A 24669-nucleotide genomic window follows, 5' to 3' on the forward strand; every position below is an offset into this window, starting at 1 on the left:
AAATTGTAATTGTTCTGTAAAGACTTCTATAAGATCAAGAAAAAAGATTCTAAATAAATATTTAAGCAGGTTTAAAGCTGACATTTTAGAAAAACTGAACATTTTTGGCAATGTTAGTGGTTTCTCAACTCCATCACTGATATCTCAGGCCAGATAACTCTTTTGTGAGGAGTATCTTGTACACTGCAGGATGAACAAAAGCAGCCTCTGGCCTCTGCTTGCCAGATGCTAATACCAGCCCCACCTACGATGGCTCCAAATATTGCCAAATTCCTCCTAGTGGACAAAACTACCCTCGTTTGGGAACCCATATTGTGTGTGAAGGTAGGGAAATTCTTAATTTATAATTTCATATTAGCTGTTAAACTTGTAGCACAAGAAAGTTTCCTCTTAAAAATTTTAATGTCTCCATATCCTGCAGACATAGGACAATCACAATCTTTTATCAAAAATTAAATATCTAAAAAACCCAAAAAACTAAATTATTTTTTTAAAGATGTTGCCTAGGCTGTGTTGCCTAGGCTGACCTTGAACTGCTATCCTTCTTGCCTCTGTCTCCTAAATAGCTGGTATTACAGGAACATACCACTATACTCAACTTAAATTTTAATGATTTTTTTCAGTTTTAATTTTACCAGCCCACAACACAAATGACTTCAATTATTCATTTATACTGTCTTCTTATACACCATGACTTCACTAGGAAGTGACCTAGAGTTAAAATTTTAACCATAAAGGAGATTTAAATCAAGTAACAAACTTTTCAACAACCTGTGTTATGAGTTGAAAGAATTAGTAAGAATTCAAATAAAGTAATTTAAATTTTGGGAATAGGTCCTATTTAATTTTATCTTTAATCTGTTCTCAATCTCTAAAGAGCACTGTTTTTTATAAATCTTAAAAATACATCAATAAAATACATAAAAAAAAAAATACGTACAATTCTCCAGTTCCTTTTAATATAGTTTTTGAATGTTACTGAAGCACACACTTTGATGACATTATCCTGGGACTTCTCCAATAATGTTAAAAGCAAGAGTGGATAATTCTGATTTCCTTCTACAGATTCAAGAAACTTCTCAGCTGTAAAAGAATTTTCATGTTAGAAGACTTGTTATAATAAAATCATTCCACTTTATATTCATATAAACTATATACATCTTTAAGGGTCAAAAATAATTTAAAGATCAGGATACTGTTCCTTAGAACCCATTGAAGATATACGGTGCCTCATGTTTCCTATCTACTAAATTATTTATATATAATGGTACATGACATTTATATAATGCTTCAGTTCAAATCACTTTACCACCCATTAATTCATCTGGTGCTCACACAACTATAAAGTGTCCCACTGGGTTATCACTTCATCTGAAGAAGCTACTTTCCAAAGAGATAAAGTAACTTTAGGGTGAAAGTCATATATTCTGTCTTGTTCTAGAAAGTATTATTAGTAATATTAATACTAATATTTCTTTTACAAAACTGTGATGAAAATCAAATGACTTAATTCATGCTAAAATTGATTATTAGCCATGTGTGTATGGTGTGGTGCTTTACTCACATACATTTCATTAAGTTATCGCTATTACCCAGAAAAGTGACAGTATCCTCATTTTATTCATTTACTTATTTATTTTTTGGTACTGGGGACTGAATCTAGAGGCCCTTTGCCACATATCCAGTTCTTTTTATTTTTTGAGACGGGGTCTTGCCAAGTGGTTGAGGCTGGCCATGAACATTTGATCCTCCTGCCTCAGTCTCCTGAGTCACTGGAATCAAAAGGATGCACCACCAACACCTGGATATCCTCATTTAAAGTCAAGGCCATTCAAGGTTTGTGTCAAGATCAAAAAGCTAAAAAGCTTTCACCACTGGAAAAGTTTTACTCTAATCCTAACTCTACCATACCAGCCCTAAACTTTCCTGAGTATCAGAAATGAACTTATGCCAAGATTTTACCCACATATTTTTTTTTTAGGAAATACTTTTTTAGTTGTAGATGGACACACAATACTTTTCTTTTGTTTATTTAATTTTTTATGTGGTGCTGGGGATCAAACCCAGTGCCTCAACTATGCTAGGCAAGTGCTTAACACTGAGCCACCACCCCAGTACATTACCCATTTTCAACCCATATAACAGTCTGAGATAAATTTCCAAGATTTATTGATCATAGTAAAAGATGACTTCTTTTAATTTTTCCTATTGTTTCATAAGGAAACAACCATTCCAAAATTCTAGTAATTTTTGAAAAGCTCCACCCTTAAGGGAACATTACTGTGGTTTTGTATGAGTACAGGTTTTGGCTGTGTGACTACCTTTTTAGTGGTCAGCATTTCATATAGGGCTAACACTCGCTATCTATGGTTTGGGGAAAAGCCCATATAAATTGCCAGATCTCTTTCCTAATAGCAATCAATACTGTGGAAGCAATCTTCTCACAAGTTTGTCTGTTCCTTTCCGTGTCTATCTCCTTCAACTTATAGAATACTCATACTGACACGTTTCTGCATATTCAAGGAGTCTCAAAAGGTCATCCAGTTCATCCACACCACTGTCACATTTAACTGAGGCAGTACACAGTGGTACTTATAAATTGGGGTTCACACACACTTCCGTTTCAAGATTACTTTTTAAAGATGTTGACTGTCTAGAATATGTAAGGCCATGGTTTGGATCCCCAGCACCACCAAAAAGAAAAACTAAAAGAAGTTGCTATATCAGTCTAGTACCAATATGAGAACTGATAGGTTTTACAACTCTTCCTCAAAATGTCAGCTTATTTCTACACTTTGTCTGAATTCATAAACCATAGTACTCTCACCTTTCAAAGATATACATACATAACTCTGTGTGTACATGTATGTACACACACACACACACACACACCTATTTATTTTTACAGTGCTGGGGTTGAACCCAGGGCCTCAAGTGTGCTACATCAGCATTCTACCAGAGCTACATCTCTGGTAAAAAAAAAAAAAAAAAAAAAAAAAAAATTGCCTAGCCTTGCATGTGCTAGGCAAGTGCTCTACCACAGAGCTATACCCCCAGTTCCCTAAAAATAATTTTTGACAAGTATTGGCAAAGGTTTTCTGGGAAATTCTAAGAAGATTAAAGCCATTAACTTACTTCACTCAGGAACAATTACTTCTTCAAGCACTAATAAAATCAATATGCCATCTCAGAAACCACACACCTGCCAGGGGCAGTGGCACTCGACTGCAGGGAGGAGGACAGTGGGGGCGTTGCTGAGACAAGAGGACGGCCAGTTCAAAGCCAGGCCCTATGCAACTCAGTGAGACCCAGTCTCTAAATAACACACAAAAAAGGCTGGTGATGTGGCCCAGGGGCTAAGCGTCCCTGAGTTCAATCCCGGTACTAAAAAGAAGAAAAAGAAATCACACGTGCTTATACTAACATGTTCACAGTGCTACTTACTATATACAACATTTAAAACACACACCCTTGTCTTCAAGAGACACAAAATCCTGTGTATGAGCATGACATGAATAAAGTTCTGAAGGAGCAGATTAGGAGTATTTCTGGTTAAAATAGCTTACATCAAGAACCACCAACTGACTGCTCATAAGACTATCTGTTCCCCAAAAGATGTGTGTTTGGTGTGCATTGTCTCAAATCATTAATTAAAAATAAATATACTGAAAAATCCAGGCGCACTTTACCCCTGCGTTATATCCAGTCCTCCTTTTTAACTTTTGAAGGTCTCACTAAGGTGCCATGACATTCCTGCCAAGCTTCCTGAGTCACTTGAGTTGCACTGCCATTCCTGGCCTACTTCCTCTTTTTCTGAAGTTAGTTGACATCATTTAAATATGAGAGCTGGGTGGGGTGGTGCATGCCTGTAATTCCAGTGATTTGGGAGGATGAGGAAGGAGGACTGTGGGTTCAAGACCAGTCTCAGCAACTTAGCAAGACCCTGTCTCAAAATAAAAAGGGCTGGGGATGTAGCTCAGTGGTAAAGCACCTTTGGGTTAAATCTCCAGTAACCCTCACCAAAATATATCAGGACACTTCATATAAATATCCTTATTTTCAAGCAAATAGAAATTTGATCTTAAAAAATTGACTTGAATCCCCAAAGTTTAGCTGGTTCCAAATAATATTTGTCTATTAACCAGGGGTATGTACTGACGGAAGTTACCAGTCCAACCTGGCTGGTCTCCCTAATTATCTTCACATCTGACTTCTGTTGAGCATACTCAGCTGGAAATTCTACGCTTATATTGAGTGTCTAATGGAAACTGGTCAAACTCAGGAAAGGAAAAAAATCTAGGCCTTAAAAAAGATATTAATTAAACCAAAATTAACAGGAGGATAAAGAGACAAGCTCTGATTATTTGGCTCTATTCACTTAATCATTTTTTAGGCAATTACTCTCATTTATACCTGATTATTTTACCTATAAGGCAGGCAGGTTTTAAGTAAGGCTCTTCAGGAAAGCCAAGGGACAAAGCATTCTAAACAAATACTTTTCTAAGCAGTCTAAACTAGTACCTTTTATCCCAGAAAATGATAAACAAAGCTATTTTACTCAAGAACAAATAAACCATGAAAACACCATGAAACAGCAGTTATAAGCAGCCACTCGATATACACTATAAATTAAGAAAAAGAATCTAAGTGCAAATCTTTCATCCTCTGAATTTATACTCAATCAGATAAAGATTTCTCTTGACTCTCCTTAAGAATTAATCAACCACAAACATTTATTCTTTACCTGGACGTCTGATGGCAGGATCAGGATCAAGAGTCTTTTTTAAATATTCTGTTAGTGTTTGCAAATTTGCATCACTGAGCTCCATTGCTATAGAATCTAAAAGAAAAAAATGAAGTATGGGTAATTGATTACTTAGAGACGTAGTGATTCACATATATGAAGCCTTTCATATTATGGATGATCTCTCTGAAAGTCATGCATTTGTTTTCGGTAAGGGCTATAAGTCTGACTCAAATGAGACAAAAGTTCAGAAGATGGGCTCTAAAAAAAGGTCATATAATTCTGAGATAAGGGAGAACAAACACTCCATAACTTTTCCTATGCTCACAGGCAGAGAAAAACAATGTCAAAGAACTGTTCAAAGTCATCAATAAGTTTATATGACATAACACTATTAAAAAGCCTAGTAAAGGGTGAAAAATTACTCTCAAGGAATGTTTTAAAAAGTCCCACAGCACGAAATTAACATCTTTCTTTAGTGAGACAGTCTTGCTTTCGCTGCCCAGGCTGGTACTCAAATTCTGAACTTAAGTGATTTTCCTACTTCAGCCTCCCAAGTAGTGGGGCTGTAAGTGCACACCTCATCCCCAATTGAGAAATTAGAATTTTAGCAGAAGCCAGGTGTAGAGGTGCACAGCTGTAAACCAGCTACTCAGGAGGATGAGGCAGGAAGGTCTCAGGATCAAGGCCAGCTTTGGCCAACTTAGTGAGATTTTGGCTCTAAACAAACAAAAAAGACAGTGATAAAGATCTAATAAAAAGTTCTGAGATTAAAGAAGGCAGAATACATTCCTAATGTACAATATGCAATAACAAGTACTCACTACAAACTATATGCAGAGAATGTGCAGTTAGGGAGGTAATTCTAGAGCCCAGATGACAGTTAGGTTCATGATTTTAAAAAAAAAAATCAGAAAAGTTTTTTCTTAAAACTTAAAAAAAATCAAAATATGCACGATTACCAAAAAACTTCACAAATAACATTACTAATATGAAGTGAAATAAATGGCCTATGTAATTGTAAGTGATAAAGTACACTAAGAAACACCCACATAAATGAAGATATAATTATACAGCATGGAGACTATAGTTAATAACAATGAATTGTATACTGGAAAAATTACTGAGAGTAGGTTTCAATATTCTCACCACACACAAAAAATGGGACTGGATAAAGTGTTACCCAATATGCATAAGGCCCTGGGTTTGATTCACAGCACCAGAAGGCAGGGGCAATGGGGTAAATACATGTTATTTAGCTTGATTTGGGCATTCTACAATATATGCACATTTCAAAATATCCTGTTGTACACCATAAATATATACAATTGTGTCAATTAAAAAGGGAAAAAATACACATAGAAAAGAACCATCCACCACAGATTACAAGTGTCATTTGTGCCATGTATATTATTACACACTAACCAAAAATCCTGGGAATGTTCCAAAGGAGCTTTATGGTCTTTGAGTTGTTGGTGAGAATCAAAGTGCAAAACTAGTGACTTTTAGGTGGGGACAGTGTTCTAAAATTGGTCTGCAGTGCACAACTGCACGAATTTACTAAAACTCATGATACTTAAAATGAAAACAGTTTACAGAATGCAAATTATACCACAATAAAACAATTTAGAAAACTCAATGTATGTTTAATCTCATTAGGCAGCTTTTAGATACTCAGTCACATGTAGCTGGCAAGAGAACTGGCAAAATGAAGCCTTTTCAGGGAAACCACGTACCAAATTAACCTAAGGTGTCCATGACAAAAGAAAAAAATTGCACAATTTCTGTAAGATGGAAAAAAGGTCAAGGATGCCATAATTCAAATTATGCTAAAAAATTATGTATCAAAAATGTAGAGAAAGGGGGCTGGGGATATAGCTCAGCTGGTAGAGTGCTTGTCTAGCATGCATAAGGCCCTGGGTTCGATACCCAGAACCACCAAAAAAAAGAAAAAAGAAAAAGAAAAAAAAAAAAAAAAAAAAAGAGAGAGAGAAAGCCTGGCATGGTGGTGCACACCTGCAATCCCAGCAGCTTGGAAGGCTGAGACAGGAGGATTGAGTTCAAAGCCAGACTCAGCAACACTGAGGCACTAAGCAACCAAGTGAGATTCCATTTCTAAATAAAATACAAAACAGGGCTGGGGATGTGGTTCAGTGGTTTAGTGCCCCTGAGTTGAATACCTGGTAGCTGCTCCCTGACCCACCAAAAAAAGGACAGGGGTAAAAAAAAAAGAAAACTGAAACTCTAAAATGTAAACAGTAGGAACACCTATGTAATAGATACAGGAAATGTTTATTCTCTTTATATGTTCTCCTTTACTGTCCTACCTATATACATTACATTTAGAGTCACAAAGTTTTAAATTTTTATTTTATTTTCAAACGTCCATGACAAGTCATTTAAGTTCCTACCTCCATACTAGATGGAAGGACAAGACACAACTGAAATGCTAAGTACAGACCTATAATCCTTTTGCAACCTTGAAATGCAAAATCAACAAATTAGAAGGTTTGTTTCTTTTTTTACAAGTATGTGGCAAAAGCATTTGCCAGCAAAACCTGGCCTGAATTGCCGAAATTATAATTTTTGTTTATCTCACTCACCATGTAAATTTGTTTCACTAAAGAAATATTAACATGGGCTGCGGGTGTGGTTCAATGGCAGACCCCTTGCCTGCCATGCACAAGGCCCTGGGTTCCATCTCCCAGCATTGCAGTAAACACACAAAAAAGAAATATTCGTTTGTCTGATTACAGGGTGTTACTCCAAGTCCCTCTGGGGATGTCACACAATCTACAGTATGCATGTCCAAAAAAATCATTAATTATGCAACACATTTGTCCCCTAAAGTGCTAAATGAATCTCACAGACAGCAGCTTAAGTACTAGGAGGTTAAGAAGAAAGTCAGTGGAGTGAGGTTACCTAGGATTTCTGAGGGGCTTTGAGACTTGAGTTGAACCTTGAAGATTTAGAGTTAGGCAAGATAGAAAGAGGACTTCTCACAAAGGATAGTGTAAAGGAAGAAACAGGAAAAGGGGAACAGAGGTCATAAAGAATAAGATCAGATCATACAGGTTCCTCAACACTTGAATGAAGAGTTTCAGGACAGTATACAACATGAAGCCTCTGAAGGTTTTTTGAAGTGGGTAAGATTTTAATGAAAGTGGAGCACAAGAACTCTGGGCTGGTAATCATCTGTGCAGGATGGAGTCAAGGAAAGGATAATAGAATTGATTGACATGGGGAGGTTTCATATTATGGTATTCGCCACTTATTTTCACATAACAAAATGGAACTCAAGTTTTAACTTACTTGCCCCCAAGTCACACAGTTAATAACTATAATTCAGTCAGTCGTGGTGGACTACATCTGTAATCCCAGCAACTCAGGAGGCTGAGGCAGGATGTTCACAAATTCGAGGCCAGCCTCAGCAATTTAGCAAGGCCCTAATCAACTTAGTGAGACCGGTCCAGTTAAAACAAACAAACAAAAAACCCCCTAGGCATGTAGCTCAGTGGTTAGGCACCCCTGGGTTCAATTCCTGACACCCCACACAAAAGGATTCCACCAATGTTTACTCCCCTTGACTTAGAACACACCCTCTCAGTGTAAGCATCAAGTTCCAATCACCACACAATTTATTGAGATTTGAGATTACCTTTTGTTTTATATCAAAAGTTTGCAAAATGCTACATATTATATCCTGCCACCCTCTGGAGATTCACAACACAAAGCACTTTAAGGATTCAAGAACTCAGTAAGGTACAGTTTACATTATTTAATCAATTTTCACCTGTTTCTTGGCCATACAACCCCTTTTCTGTGGAATATATTTTGGAAAGTGATAATTTAGTCAATTCATTTTCTTTTTCCTGTGGTCATAGGGAATGAATCCAGGGCTTCACACATGCTAGGCAGGCACTCAAAAACTGAGCTACTTGACCTCTTTAAAGGTCTCGTGAGAGAGTCTCTCCCTAAATTGCTGATGCTGGCCTTAAACTTTTTTTAAAATATTTTTTTTTTAGTTGTAGATGAACATATCTTTTATTTACTCATTTTATGTGGTGTTGATGATCAAACCCAGTGCCTCACGTATGCCAGCAAGTCCTCTACTACTGAGCCACAACACCAGTCAGCCTTAAACTTTTGATCCTCCAGACTCAGTCTAGTAGCTGAGAGTACAGGAATGTAATCTCACCACTGCCCAGTTCCATTCCTTTTTTCTGAGTTGAAATGCTGAATCTGCTATGAAATCATAAAAATAACTGTTGCCAAGCAAAATCATCTTTACCTGGGCTTTAAAAAAAAAAAAAAAAAAAAAGTTCTGGCCTTTCTTTGCCTGGCCACGCACAAATTTATTCTATCTTTGGGGCATGCAAAGCAGTACGATAGAAATGGGGGAGAGGGGGCTGGGCGGGTGTGGTGGTGCACACCTGTAATCCCAGTGGCTTGGGAGGTTGAGGCAGGAGGATCACAAGTTCAAAGTCAGCCTCATCAACTCAGTGAAGTCCTAAGCAACTTGGTGAGACCCTGTCTCAAAATAAAAAATAAAAAAAGGTCTGGGGATGTATATCAGTGGTTGAGCACCTCTGAGTTCAATCCCTGGTACCAAAAAAGAAAAGAAAAGAAAAAAAAAGGCCATAGGGGCATTGGGGGGGGAGGCATGTGCAGATTAAATAGATCTGAGTTTTAAATATAGTCCTCAGTAAAGCTGCATTTCCCTAACTTACTTCCTTTCTTTTTTCACAACACCTTTATTTTATTTTTATGTGGTGCTGAGGATCAAACCCAGGGCCTCATGCATGCTAGGCAATTGCTGTAACACTGAGCCACAATCTCAGCCCCTCCCTAAATTTTTAAATTATGTTCCTCTAGCACTTGTACATTCCCCAATGAAAATTTCTTGGATAATTCATAATTACTTGTATTAAAAATCCCAACTCCATTCTATGGCAATGTCTATGCAATCTGACACCTGTCAACTTCATCTTTTACCTTCTTTCTGGCTCTTGCTATATTCCAGTCGTAACAGTCTGTCTCTCAAGCCAACTAAAACAGTTCTTATCTCTGATAATAATGTTTCTACTTGACAGTGGGCACCATTTAGCTCTCAGCTCACTATCAACTCTTCAAAGGGCCTTCCTCATCTGTTTTACTGTGTTAACAGCAATCATTCCCACTTGAAATTATCATTGACTGTTGTCTTTTACACACACCAGACTGAAAACAAATGCCAAAGGGCAGGGACTCTGCATGCTTTTTGTCTGTTGGCCCAGGACCTCTGTATTGCCTAATACGTAGCAGACTCTTGGTGAGCCTGTCATGTGAACTAATGGATGAGTCAACAAGCCAGGACACTCAACTAAAACATGAGTTCTTAATCAAACTGGAGAGTACTCCTTGAGAATCAATTATTAGCAGACTCAGCAGCACAACACAGACTCAGTTACACCTGTCAGATGAACAAATAACCAATTTGTCTGCAGTGATTATTTCTATTCATTCAAAAGTGCTTCCAGAAAGCAAACTTAGATTTGTCCTTATTACTGTTCATACATGCCAGTGCTTATACTTTTGTTTCAGGCTCTGCACTCATTAGTCCCTCTTAGGGACAGTTCTGCCCCTGAAAAGCTACACGGCTCACTGCCCACTTAATTCAGGTCTCTTTTCAAAAGCCATCTCTTTTTCGAGGCGCCTTCCTGGACCGCCCACCTCAGTCACTCTCCATCTCCATATTAATTTGCTTTCTCCCTCCACTAGACTGTAACTCCAAGAGAGTAAGGACTTTGTGCTTTGCTCACTGCTCTTTCTCTAGGGAGCTTCCAACAGTCCTCATCACTTATTTGTTGTACTATTTAAAAAAAATCTAAATACCTTTGACTGACTTTCCCATCAGTCATATTTATCCTGGTCAACTGACAAGGGGTAAAAACACTGAATCTAAAACCATCCAATAACAACAACAACAACAACAAAAAAATAAATAAATAAATAAATAAATAAATAAATAAATAAATAAATAAAATCATCCAACAGAATAAAACCTAAAATGACAAAACCGGGGCATGGGCTGGGGGAGTCGCTCAGCGGCAGAGAACTTGCTTCACTTGCAGAAGGCCTTGGGTTCCATGGGGGATGGGGATGTCACAGACAACTAAACAAAAACCCCATCTGGGTTACCATATAAATATGAATGCTAAATCCCTAAAAGCTAAAATACTACACAGATTCTAGAATCTTAATGTTAAAGGACTAATATTTGCCAACAAACCCTTCTTATATAAACTCCTTAGCGATAAAGGCTACATAAAACTAACCATAGGTTCAGTTTTCCTACCGGTAATTCTGAAATCCTAAATGTTTTAAAATTCCAAAGTTTCAGATCTTGGAGCAGACTAGATTTGAAATTTTTGGCTAGAGATGTTCAACTTTGTGAAGTCTATGCAAATATTCAAAAACTAACAAACAAAAAAAACCCCAACTCTGAAATTAGAGACATTTCTGGTTCCAAGTATTTCAGATAAGGGATGTATACCTGTAGTTAGCTCAGTCCTGATTTGGAAAAGTATGACAAATCAGGGACTTTTAAAGAACACTTCATAGTTATTCACAATATATCAGCAAGATCAAGATTTAATTAAGTTAATCATATTTGACCACAGGTGAAGGTACTTTGACACTTCAAAATATTAGCAATATATACTGTTAATATAAAAAACACTCCTATTAGAACACCTTTAAATGAGAGCATGATACTTTATTTTCTCCATGGATCTTAGGAAATTCCTACCAATTAAAAAAATAAAAAAACAGGTTCCAGGAGCTGCGGGTGGTGGCGCACGTGACAGGAGGATCTTGCGTTCAAAGCCCCTCTCAGCAACTTAGTAAGGCCCTAAGTAACTCAGTGAGACACTGTCTCTAAAATACAAAATAGGGCTGGGGATGAGGCTCAGCGGCAATCTCCAGTACCCCTCCCCCCCAAAAAACAGGAACCACAACAATTTCATTATGAGAGATCTATCTAAAATTCCAAATTCTTATTGAATGGTTAGACATCTTCCTTTAGGCCCTCAATTACAAACAAGTCGATCCAAGATGTGTGTCTTTTCCTTCACTTCAGAGACTAATTCCCTAAGACCTTCATCTGGGGAGAATGAAAGAAGTCCAATAAAAGAAAACTGTCTGATACACACACACAGCACAACACCTCAACCTACACTCTGCTTTTTAATCACTGTAATCCACCATGTGAGAATCAATTCCAAAGTTCTACATAATGTGGTTCCTGGATATGTCTCCATTCTTCACACAGCACTACAGCAACCTGGATGTTCCTAAAAAATCCCAATATTCCAAGCTTGTTTCTAACCTTGAGCTTTTGCCCTTCCATTTCCTGCCTGGAAAGTTCAGTTTCCTCACCTTTTCCAGGATGGTCTCCACTCAAATGTCACCTTCTCAGAGAAACCTTCTTTACCTATCATTCTGTCACTTGTCACTGTCTGAATAAGCTAATTTATTCCTGTTTTCTTCCCCACCCAGTGGAATACAACCTCCCCTGGAGATGGGACTGTGTCCACTTTTGTTTTTCACTGTACTCCCAGAGATTAGGTGGTTGTTCAATAAAGTTATTAAATGAGTAAAAAAGAAATTCCAAAACTAGAGCACTGCTCTCCCACCCTCCAATCCTGTGTAGGAAATGGTTTCCTGTCCCAGATCCCAACTAACACAAATCACAATAACCAGAAAGGTAGAATTCCCTTGTACTGATGAAAAGAAGAGAAAGATAAAAGGTTATCTTACATCAAGAGCCTCAGGAATTATGGAAGGAAAGAACACATGGGAGGGGACACACAAACAAAAGTCAAAGAACTTGGAGAACTCGAAATGAGGGGAAAAAGAGTAAAGGGTTCCTTTCTGTTCATCCATGGAAGAATAAGGCTTCTCCAACTTTCACGTAGCAAGCACATGTGGGACTCAGCAATAAGGAGACAAGGCCACCAAAGAGCTTACTTACATTCTAGTAGTTAAGAGAAGAAACAATAAGCGAATGTAGATAGAGTAAGTCTAACCAAGAAAATGAAACTACGATAATGAATAGTTGAAGGAGAAGATTTTTATAGAAGTGGATCAGGGGAGGCCCAGGGTGAAGGATGCTTGAAGGAAAAGGAAGGTGTCTTGCAAAGAGCTGATGCTGGCAATTTCCAAGCAAACGAAAGCACGTGCAAATCCTCTAAGGTTGGGATGAGGTGGGAACACTTAAGAATAAGAAGTCAGGTCGGTACAGCTACAGTTGCGGAGGAAGACAAAGAGAGACGGGGGCGGGGGGCAGCGGTGGACAATGGTGAGCTCAGTCGGGAATTCACGTAAACAGTGGTCTCTCAAAGCCGCTTTACTAGGTGGACAATGTTATCAACACCATTTTGCAGGAAAGGAAATGGAGTTTCGGGAGAAGAAGTGACTGACTCCAAGTTACACTCCAAGGGAGAGGCTGAGCGTGGAGTGAGCCCAGGCTTCCCAAGACGCGGAAATGCCAAGTTACTAGGCATTTATGATGCTCCAAGCGCATGGGTTAGAATTTAATCCTCACACTCAGCAAAGTGACATCGCGATGCCCAGTCCACTGTCGGGAAGAACGAAGTACAGCGAGACTAGAGAAGGGAGCGCTCCGGGCCAGTGCGGCGTCCGGAAGGGACGCCCGGGCAGCGCCGGAACCTGCACGCAGCCGGCCCGGGAAGGCCTCGCCGCCGCACACCCGACTCACGCTGCGGCCCGGCGCGCCGAGAACCGACGCGCGGGCGCCACCAATCAGGGGCGGCATTCCGGTGCGGGGGGCGGCAGCGCGACCAACCAGCGCGGATTTGGAGGGGAAGGGGCGGGCACTTTGCCGGCCCAGGTTAGGCCGCGCCTCAGCCGCCCTCGCCCCTCTCGGGTTCTGCTGCCGCCGGGCCTGGTCAGAGACTAGCCGCCTCGGGATGCTGCAAAACTCGCCTGGGCAGGCGCAGCCCTGGCCTCGGTGCGCGGCCCGAGGTACAGGCCTCATTCCGCTCTCACCCCAAGGCACGGACCCCAGCTCCCAGCGCTGAGGAAGTGCCGGGAGCGCTTCATCCCTCCCTCAGCGGGCTCCTTAAGCCACCCTGCTACGCCGTGAAGGTCTCGCGCCTCACCTCGTGGGGATACGGTGACACAGGAGGGAATCCCAGCCGCGGACTGTAGCCGGCAATACCCACTCCCGCCGCTGCTCCGCCTCACATTCAAACCCTGGCAAAATGGCGCGGCGGTGAGGCTGTACCCAAAGCGCATGCGCGAGCGGCTCCAAAGCAGGGGCGAGGCCAAGAGTGCGCCGGCCCCGCCCAGGCGCCAAGGGCCAATCGGGGCTCGGCTCGATCTTTTGCGTTGACATCACAAGTGACATTGCCGTTTGGCTCTGACCGCTCTAATGGACTTTCCAGTCCGGGTTTCGTGAAGCGAACGCGGACTCAGCGAGTGGCTGCTGGATTGTGACCTACTTCGATGTCAGGACTCCGCACGTAGTAGCTCTTCGATAACTTGAACGAACGGCACGCAGCCGGCCCGGGAAGGCCTCGCCGCCGCACACCCGACTCACGCTGCGGCCCGGCGCGCCGAGAACCGACGCGCGGGCGCCACCAATCAGGGGCGGCATTCCGGTGCGGGGGGCGGCAGCGCGACCAACCAGCGCGGAAGGAACTCCCCGCCCCTCGTGGAGCTTCTATTTTAAAGAAATGGAATAAACAAATGAGTAAGAATTTCATATCTTAGTAAGTGCTCGGAGAAGAAAATAAAAAACAGAATGGCATGACGGGCAGTGACTTGAAAGGTAAATGGGGTGATCAGGGAAGGCCCCGGAACAAAAGAAAATTGACCTTTGAACAAGGAGGCAGCCATGAAGGTAGGTCAGCCCGGCAACGTGAACTTCCAGGAGGAGAACAAAGGTCCTGAGGCTAGGCTGGGCGGGCCTCAGTGGAGTTAGAGAAGCCAACAGGGGCCAGGTAGTGTAGGCCTGATAAGACCAGGTCTTAATGCATCCATTTCATGACAAGGACCACATTTGTATTTTAAAAGGCCTGCCAGTTGCCGTGTAGGAATGGGCTGTACGGGGGAATGGGCTTGAAGCAGAGAGGTCAGTGAGGAGTGTTGTGGGGTGCAATTTAAGAAAGACCAATCACCAATGAGATATCCAAATTTGAGAGTCTTTATTAGCCGTCGGGCTGACTGCTTCACAAAACCGCCCCAAAAATGGGTATTGGAAGGACAGCCCCGACCATAGTGTTGCAGGGGTTTTTATAGCATCAGTCAGTACATCAATCATAAGTGTCTGTTGCTATGATTCAAAACTACAAATTAACATCATGGGATCTGAAACCATAAGCAGAGCGGGAAGTGGGTCAAAACGACCTTAATCAGGTACAAGTTAAAGAATGGTTACTAGCATCTAGACAATCTTTGCTGACATGGTACATCATCCAAGAAAAATAGGAACCAAAAAGAGAACAATTTTACATTATGTAAGAATTGCCATTTTGTGTTGCCAAACAGTTGCTGAGCAACTGTTGATGGGTCAGAGGTGGGGTGTTCCCACAGGAGAAGCATTTCCTACATGACATGGGAGTCTCAGGGTAAAATGGAGTCTGTTTAGTCATATCCTGGCTTATAACATTTCCATGGAGTCAAATATGTCAGCCTGTCACAGGAGGCTGTTGGAGGCATCTAGGAGAGCAATACGATGGCCAGGACTAGGGTGAATAATGGTGCATAGGAAATAATCTTCGGATGTATTTCAGAGATGGAGCCCAGGAGGGTCCAGTGATACCCTGAGTGTGTGCACAGGTAGCCCTCAGTTTTGCCTACTACCCCCCCCCCCCCCCGCAGACCCAGCTGCCCCCCACTCAGAGCCCATCCTTTGGAATTAATAGCTTGCTACTCCAGAGACTGAAAGGCACCCATTTGGTCATATTTGATAAGACAAATAGTATAAGAACACAAAAGTATATTGGTGCCCTGTTTACAAAAACATAAAACCAGTATCTGGATAAAAATGTAAAATGTTGCTTAGTTTGAGTGAAGAGGTTATGGATGTTTATGGTAAAGTTACTCAACATCGCTTATCATAGCGCACAAACCCTGTAAAATTTTGCACCTGCTCACCTGTCCTCCACCCACCTTCTTTTCTTCTAAGCCTCAAGCGTATCCCTAGTTCAGAGCATTTACACTTACTGGTACTTCTGCCTGGGATGCTGTTCTTGACACCTGAATGAATGACTCCTTCCTTATATTCAGGTTGCAGCTCAAATGCAATTTCTCCAAAGAGGCTTTCCACCCTGTCTGAAATTGTCCACTGCCCACTACCCAACAGCATGCCATTTAGCAAATAAAATAGAGGATGCCCCGATTAATATCAGTTTCAAAAAAATATATTGCATGGGACATGCAATAAAAAAATCATGTATTGTTTATTGAAATTCAAACTAAATAGGGTGTCCTATACTTATCCTGCAGTATGGTTGCATTACATCACTGTTTTCTTCATACTTATCACTCTCTGAAGTTAATTGACCCTTTACTTACTGTCTCCCCACTCCACCTGCCTAAGGACTATTCAAGAAAGAGACTTATTCATCTTATTTATAGCTGTCCCCCAGCATCTAGCACACAAAGTAGGTGCTCAATAAATATTTGTTGAGTGTTGAATGAAATGTGTATCAATAGGTGCAGTCCATTGAGAGAAACATTAAGACCTTGGTGATCATATTTTTACCATTGTAGCAATACTACAAGCAATCATGTGTATGTGCTGCGTTGGGGACTTGAACTCAGAGCCTTGTAAAGGCTCAGCAAATGCTCTACCGCTGAGCTATGTCCCCAAACCACAATCAATCATCTTAATCATACTAATCTGCTTTCCTGGAATATTTTCCTCTAGTCCCGGGGAGGATGAAACTAGTGTCTCTTGTTTTCCATCTCTGAGAGCCAATCACAAAGGACGCTGGCCAGCATCTTTCGTCTGTCTAGAGGTCTGCCAATTTCTGCAGAAAGCTCTTAAGCTACACCAAGATGATCATGTCAGTGGACAGTTCTGGGGATGGGGTCCCCTACATTTCCCTTTGCAGCCACCATAAGAACCATGCGGGCAGGGTCCATAGAAAGGCCACTCAGCATGGTGCATGGGTGATATCTGAATGCTCCCTGGGGAGTCACCACCAGCACACATACACGTGGATTTGTTACAATGGCTAACAAACTAGGATGGACATAGCTGAGCCATTTCATGGAGCAGGAAACTAAGTACTAATTGTTTCCTTTCTTTCTAAACCATGATGAAATTATCTAATGTATGGAAAAACACTGCGAAAAGACACACTGCCTATGATGTGCCCCTGAGAAAATCATCTTAATTTACAGTTTGTTTGGATTCAGAAGGGTGTGGACACACTTGGTTGGGCTTGGAGAGAACAGAAGTTTTCTTTTGGCTCTATTTCATTTCGTTTTTATTGTTTTTGTTTCTGTGGTGCTGCAGATTGAACCCCGTTTTACAAATTTGAGACAGTGTCTTGCTAAGTTGCCAAGGCTGTCCTTGAACTTGTGATCCTCTTACTCCAGCCTTCTGAGTAGCTGGGATTATAGCCATGGCCCAGAGTGCCATTCTGTATTTTTTTTGGTGCTGGGGAAGGAACCCAGAGGGCCTCCAGCATGCTGGGCATGTGCTTCAGCACTGAGCTACCTCTCCAGCCCCACCAATTGTGGCTTTGACATTGATCTCACAGGCCTTTCTGCCTCCCGACTGTCTATGCTGCCTCAGGCTCAGCAGGCCTTCAGACCCTTGCCATGGCCCCCCACTTGCAATGGGTCCACTCTGGCTCCAACTGCTCTCTCCACACAGGTGTGCAGTCCATGGGCCAAGTGGGTGTTCCATTCCCAACCTCTTGCCCCTCCAACCACACTCAAGTGGCCCAGAGCCAGGGGTCTGTGGAGACCTTTTGCTAGGCCACTTCATCCGAGGCTAATTACACATCAGTGTGTCGTGGGTCAGTTCTCCCCATGCTGCCATGTTCTAGTGTGTGGCTCTGAGAAGCCAAAGATCCCGCTTTTGAACCTGGCCTTCCAGGTCCTTGCAGAGGTGCATTCATAAAGGAAGGAAGACAGGATCAAAATTTGTGTTTTTGTGGTATGGGAAATCAATCCCAGGGGCATTATACCACATAGTCTTGCTAAGTTGCCCTGGCTGACCAACTTGTAATCCTCCTGCCTCAGCCTACTGAGTTGCTGGGATTACAGGTGTATACCACCAAGCCTGGCCCAACAGAATGTTTATTAGCTTGACGTATAACAAATATTTATACTCATAGCACGGGAGTCTTTTTTGTATTTTGAACCCAGAACTTGCAAATGTTAGTACAGAATGTTCCCCGCCCCGGGTATAGTGGCACACACCTATAATCCCAGTGATTTGGAAGGCGGAGGCAGAAGGACTGCAAGTTTGAGGCCAGTCTCAGCAACTTAGTGACACCCCAAGCAACTCAGTGAGACCCTGTCTGAAAATTTAAAAAATTAAATTTAAAAATTTTTAAAGGCTTGGGGATGTAGCTTGGTGGCGAAGTGCCCCTGGGGCCAATCCCCAGGAACTCTCCCTACCCTGCCCAAAAAAAATGTTCTCTATGGACAGGGGCATGTCCAGTGTCCCACTTTACCTACACCTGTCTCTGCTCCAGCAGTCAGAACAGCCTCTCCCTGTGTGACAGAGTGGCAGGGTGCAGTGGAGGGTGATGGAAGCAGGAAGCGGGGCCCGGCAGTGTTGGAAAGTGGGCACTTGAGCCAGACCACAAGGCTTCGAATCAGCCGCGGCCTTGAGCAATCGGAGCCCCAGATGCCCCTCTGTACAGAGCAGGGATGTGATGACCACAAAACCTACTTTATGGGGTTGTTGTGAGAACCAGAGACTGAAAAATGGCTAACATGGTGAACAGAGGAACCAGCAGCCGGGAAGGCCCAGTCGGGGGCGGAATGGAGTTCTTTCTCCCTTTCTTCCTCTGGAGGGGGAGAAATGACACTCCAGTAGAAGTCCAGGGCTGTGGAGGTTGAGAGTGGGGCCTCACTGGTGGCCTCTGGAGGCCGGGAGCTGTGGGGGGACGCTCTCAGAGGGAAGCAGGTAACCAGGGCTGGGTACGCAGGTGGGCGGTCTAGTTGAGAAGGCTTCTAACTCAGTTGTTTGTGACACCCACCCAAGCAGTTCAACTCACACACAGGGGCTTTGGAACCTCAGGGACCAGGACTGTTTGGCTGGATGCCCTGCTTGGTTTTCTCAACATTAACCTGTGACAGCGAGGCAGTGTGGCTGGTGTGAAGCGTGGGTGCTCTGAGACTGAGCCTGGGTCTGAGTCCCCACTCTGCCACTTCTCAGATGAGCAATCCACATACACATCCTCCGTGGGTCACTCTGAGTCAGAGTCCTCCTCTACAAAATACGGGTGTAACTGCTGCCTACTACTGGGGTTCCTGTCAGGTTTAAAATCTCACTGTATGCAAAGCACTTAATAAGGTACCTAGAGTGCATTAAACCACAGACAAAAACATTGACTTCTACAAGGTGGCGTTGGGGGCTTGGTGTGCAGTGGTAGAGCACCTGCCTAGGTGTGGGGGGTCCTGGGTTCCATCACCAGTAGTGCAATATGGACAAAGAAAAGAAGAAGAGGAGTAACATAAGTGGCATGGCAGCTGCTGACTCCTAACAAAGGCAGAAAAGCAGCACCGATTCCTTTGGCACAGAGTTCTTCCTCCCAGGGCCCATGTTCTGCCCACTGGCTTCTCCTCTGGAAAGGTGCTGTTTCTACCTGCTTCTCAAGACCCACAGCAGGAGAAAATCAGTATGCTATCATCACTCAGTTAAAAGGTTCACTACAACACATTGATATTGCTCTCTAGCTTTTTTTTTTTTTTTTTTTTTTTTTTTGTGCTGGGAATCAACCCAGGACCTTGCATTTGCTAGGTAAGCACTCTACCACTGAGCTATAAGTTCTAACCTCATGGGTAATTTTATCTAACCTCATGGGTATTTTCTTTTTTCTTTTTGTACCAGGGATTGAACCCAGGGGCACTCTACCACTGAGCCGTATCCCCAGCCCTTTTTGTATTTTATTTACAGACAGGGTCTCACTGAGTTGCTTAGGGCCTTGCTAAGTTGCTGAGGCTGACCTGTGATCCTCCTGCTTCAGCCTCCTGAGCCACTGGGATTATTGGTGTGCGCCACCGCGCCTGGCAACAGTGGAATATTTTAAGTACGATAAGGATTTTCATATGTATTTTTACATACATATATATGGAATATTTCAGAAAGAATGAGTTCTGAATTCCAAGGCAGACAATTTGAGCCTTGATTCTACTGTCTTATCTGTGTGAACCACAGAACTGCTCATTCAGTGCCCGGCTGGCTCACATGCCAGGTTGCTATAATCCACCCTCCGTGCCAGTGGGAGGGGATTTCTGTTCTCTTTGGCACCAAACACTGGTCATATTAACCAAGTAGGTAAAGTGGATTCAAGAGATAGGTAAGAATCTGGTCGTGACTGGGTTTTCTCTCTCTCTTTCTCTCTTAAAATATTTGTTAAACACAGGCCAAGTTTTACCTCCAACTGAAAACTACAAGCTTATATCTCCTATGAGGACAAACTCAAACAAATCCAAAACTGTGGCTTGGTGTGTATTTTTAATCACTACATTAAAAACAGTTTTACTTTTTAAAACTTTATTGATTTACCACCTGATCAAAGCATGGGATATTTTAACAGTATTATACATAATATTTTTACATAGAAAACTTTACATAGCATTTCATATTATATAATTCTGCTTTATTCTTTCAAAAATGTATACATCCACTCGGCAAGGAATGCTTTTCATTAAATTACCAATATTAAATGCACTTAATCATTGTGTATAGATTAACCAAAGTAGCTATTAACTAACTTCTAGGCATTTTAAGGAGGTAAAACATACGTTTTGCACATAAAGAAATATTTGATGCAAATATGCAGATAATTTTTTTTAAATTAGAATACTGAGAAAACTACACCTTTGATGAGTGTCATTTTTTGAGAGCAAGGATTTCCAGATATATTCATTCTTTTAAAATAATTCAGTTTTGGTTTCTTTGTTTTCCAAACTGCAAAGCTCCTGGTAGCAAAACTCCAGGGTTTCATGTGAGTTCAAGCTATGTCTACACAGATGTTAAAACACAAGGACCCAGCTTCTACTGAAACCAATACCCGTTTGCATCATAACAACAAACGTCTGGAAGAGATGGCTATACTTGCATTTATCAGCAGGTCACTTAAATAACTATAAAGACTACTAAATGTATAGCCATAATCACAACAGAATAACAAAAAGGTTTGGTTTTTTGTTTGTTTGTTTTTTGCATTTTGTACAAAAGTTACCTGTCAGAGGAAAATGTTCTGTTCCCAGATATTATTATACAATTTTTATAATGTATGTTCTTTGGTTGTACATGAAGAGTACAAGGAAAAGGTGTACTTGACACTAAAGGTGCATATTAGAAATAAAATCTACCATCCACCGTTTGTTGTTAAGATGCCAAAGCTGGTGATTTCCCTAACAGACAATGAAGAAAAACAAAATTGCTTACAGCAGCAGTATCACAACAGAACTCCTCTAGAGACCCAGCACAGATAACCAACACTTAATAAAGCATTCTGAGAAAGAAATAAGGCCTTGGAAATGCCTCGCTCTCCTCCATAACTTCCTAAATACCAAAGAGCCTCTTGGCTGGGGCTGCAGAGCTGACACGCCCTTTTCACCAGCGTTGAGTGAATCAAGTCACATTTCCCATGAGAAAGAACAGACTAGTCACAAAAAAGAACTCAGGCGGAAAGGCTTGTTACTGGAGGTAAGGGGTTTCCTCTGACACTGTCCACTGACAAGAAAAATTACCCTGAATGGTTTTGCATCTCGTTTTTAAAAGGTCCGTTGCTGGTACAATTCAAATGCCCCATTCTGAAAATTAAATCTTTTAAATTAAAAAGAAATTCAAGCCTAAACGTTTCAGCAAGTAATAAAACACACGGACATTTCCTAACCTGTGAGAGGCAAAAATCAAAGAGAAGGCAGGAGGACACTGGAAAGGTTCTGACAAGATGCCACCTGAGAGCCTCAGAGGAAAGGAAGAGCCACCCGTTGGGGTGAGCCGTGTGCAGGAGGCACGGAGGAGCCACAGGCAGGTTCCCGCTACACCTTGGAGCCAGCGTCAGTGGAGACGACCGACTTGCTGAGGCTGTGATGGGCGGGCGACAACACCAGGGAGTGAGTGCTGTGACGCAGGGTTCAAGGTGAAGCATGGAGGTGCAGCAGATCCAGACCCGTCAGTCACAGGCGCTCCCTGTCCCACTCAGTGCCATCTCCTCTCAGCCCCTCCTGCTAAGTTACACAGCTCCTCCTAGCCTACATGACTGGGAGAAAACCTCAGCCTGCTTTTGTTCTTTGGTAAAGAAATTAAAACACTTTTTGGGAAAGAAAAAAGTAGGTAAGAGTACTGCTGGCCAAAATCAGACATTTCTCAAGGCTATTGAAAACAACAACAAAAAACTTAAGAAATCGGTCTCTCAGTAATAAACAAAAGCACCAGAAATCCTTCTCTACAAAGAAAAAATATCTGATTTTACAGATAGATTCCCAAACAATTAACTTCTAAGGCACCAGAGTTGACATCGATACACCCCAATTTATAGGACTAGAGTGCAGGTGGAAGTCTGACTGTGCCCAGCCACGCTGGGTGACTCTTGTACACTCAGCACTGCCGGAGGCAGAGAATGAGTGCGTGTTCTCTTTCTCACAGACACAGAATAAATTAAGGTTCCAAGCACACTGCCCACTTCCATGGCGCTGCGTCAGAACCCCATCGCGCCATCGCTGACGCATTAAGGAGCCCAGAAGCTCACCTTGCAAAGGAATGCAGCTCCTTGGCTAGACCAGCCAAGTGCCAGGCGCCTGCCGCCTGCCGCCGCTGTCACACTTCAGCTGTGCTGGCCCCACAGCTGCTCTGCTCCACTCATGATGTCGGCTGAGGAAGCTCATGGCAGCAACCCTTCTCATGCACTGTTACTGTCCCTCTGTCTCAAGGTCCCTTTGATGAGGACCAGCAAGGCAGCAATACTAACCATCAGTACACTCACTCTTCTGAGGTAAAAATAAAAGGTTTACTCAAAGATTAATGAACTCTGGGTAAGTTACTACTTCATATATTAGATTTCAGTGTGTGTGAGATGGACAATGTATTCTGGAAATTGTAATTGAACACCCATCCACAAATACATCAAGGAAGGTCAACCATTTCATTAAATTGTTTACTTTTTTCCTAAAGACTTTTTCTCCTCACATTACTAAAACAGAGCCACGAGGTACTACATTTTTTTAACCTTGCGAGCTCTTAATTCTAACTAAACTCTGCCTTCAATCAAATCTTCAATAATATCTCTTTGTAAAATACTTTAAAAAATCACTCAGATATAAACAAAATGAAACATAAAAACAACCCTCCTCTCCCTACCTTTCCCCAAACTAATCTAACAACAGCTGACTGGAACCGACAAAAGCACTCAAATTCCTCTAACACACTCAAACGACAACAAAGAACCCAGCATATTTTAGGTGGCAGTTAGCCGTTACAAGAAAATTTATTAACATACTTTCTAATAGTCACGAACCTATACAGCTATGTTCAGTATTTTCAAGGAGAGTGACTTCCTCTGACAAAACAGTTACAGCCAGTCATGGGACTTGGCTAGGAAATGATGGCATTTGCAGTGACAAATTTGACAGTTTAATCAGTAAAATGGAATGACCCACAAAACAGACTCCCCACCTACTGTGTTACCTGGGTATATAACAGTTTAATGAAATGCCACAAGCCTTGGGGACTTTGACAGGGCCAGCATAGAGGCCATCCTTATCCAGGCCATTCTGAGACCCAAGATGGCAGCTCCTCATTTCTGTTTGACTCTTCACAAGCTATGCCAGTCAGAGAAGGCATGATGGATGTTCTGCAGAGCTGCAGCAGTGGCTGGAGGGGGCCAGAGCTACCATACTGGTGACAGCGTTGGTGGTACCTGTGATGGCTCTTCTGGAATCCATATCTTGTACACGACACCTATCCGTAGGAAGAACTTTCGTAGAACTGCTCGGAGCTCAGGGATCAGGTCAAACTGCATAATCTCACACAAGTAGGGGTAGTACATTGAAGCATGTGCTTTGAACTTGAGGTGGGAGAGAAGCCGAAAGAGAAAATTAGACATGGAACCATTTTTTTTTTTTTTTTTTTGGCACCAAAGATGTAAAGGTCCTCTACTTGTGCTTTTTTTGCTATTAGAAACTTGTTGCAAAAAAAAAAAGTTCCACATTAATAATAATTAACAATAATAACAATTATTATTAGTTTGTGGTACTGAGGATTGAACCCAGGGATTCTCTGCTGTACCCACTGTACTATTATTATTATTTTTTAGTACCAGGGACTGATCCCAGGGGCACTCAACCATTGAGTCACATCCCCTTTATTGTATTTTGAGACAGGGTCTCACTGAGTTGCTTAGGGCCTCGGTAAGTTGCTGAGGCTGGCTTTGAACTTGAGATCCTCCTGCCTCAGTTTCTAAAGTCGCTGAGGTTAAAGGCTGCACCACCATGTCCAACTTTTTGTTTTAATTTTTTGAGATAGGGGTCTCACTAAAGCACTCTGTCTGGTCTTGAACCTGTGATCCTCCTAGCTCAACCTCCCAAATCGCTGGGATTACAGGTGTGCACCACCATGCCTGGTTTATTAACTTCTTATAATTTTATTAGGATAAAAAGTCAACAGCCCTGTCATTTTGTAAAGCAACCAAAAGTCAACAGCCCTGTCATTTTGT

The 24669-nt window shown here is 41.9% G+C and overlaps 2 protein-coding genes across 3 annotated transcripts in view; both read right to left on the reverse strand.

Annotated features, from left to right (window-relative positions):
• Positions 1-14064, reverse strand: part of Cse1l (chromosome segregation 1 like) — a 39681-nt gene extending 25617 nt beyond the window's left edge. Inside the window, exons 1-3 of the mRNA XM_047542224.1 lie at positions 13909-14064; positions 4745-4840; positions 941-1083 (exon numbers count right to left, since the gene is read on the reverse strand). Coding sequence (XP_047398180.1) covers positions 941-1083; positions 4745-4840; positions 13909-14044 — 375 coding nt within the window. The 5' untranslated portion in view covers positions 14045-14064. The remainder of the gene's footprint in view (positions 1-940; positions 1084-4744; positions 4841-13908) is intronic.
• A 6428-nt stretch (positions 14065-20492) lies between these two features.
• Arfgef2 (ADP ribosylation factor guanine nucleotide exchange factor 2) overlaps positions 20493-24669 on the reverse strand; it is an 83503-nt gene continuing 79326 nt past the window's right edge. For both annotated transcript variants that reach the window (XM_047542223.1, XM_047542222.1), the window contains exon 39: positions 20493-24021. In XM_047542223.1, the coding sequence (XP_047398179.1) occupies positions 23845-24021 (177 nt within the window). In that variant the 3' untranslated portion in view covers positions 20493-23844. The remainder of the gene's footprint in view (positions 24022-24669) is intronic.

The sequence above is a fragment of the Sciurus carolinensis genome, chromosome 2, assembly GCF_902686445.1.
Source record: "Sciurus carolinensis chromosome 2, mSciCar1.2, whole genome shotgun sequence".
Lineage (NCBI taxonomy): Eukaryota > Metazoa > Chordata > Mammalia > Rodentia > Sciuridae > Sciurus > Sciurus carolinensis.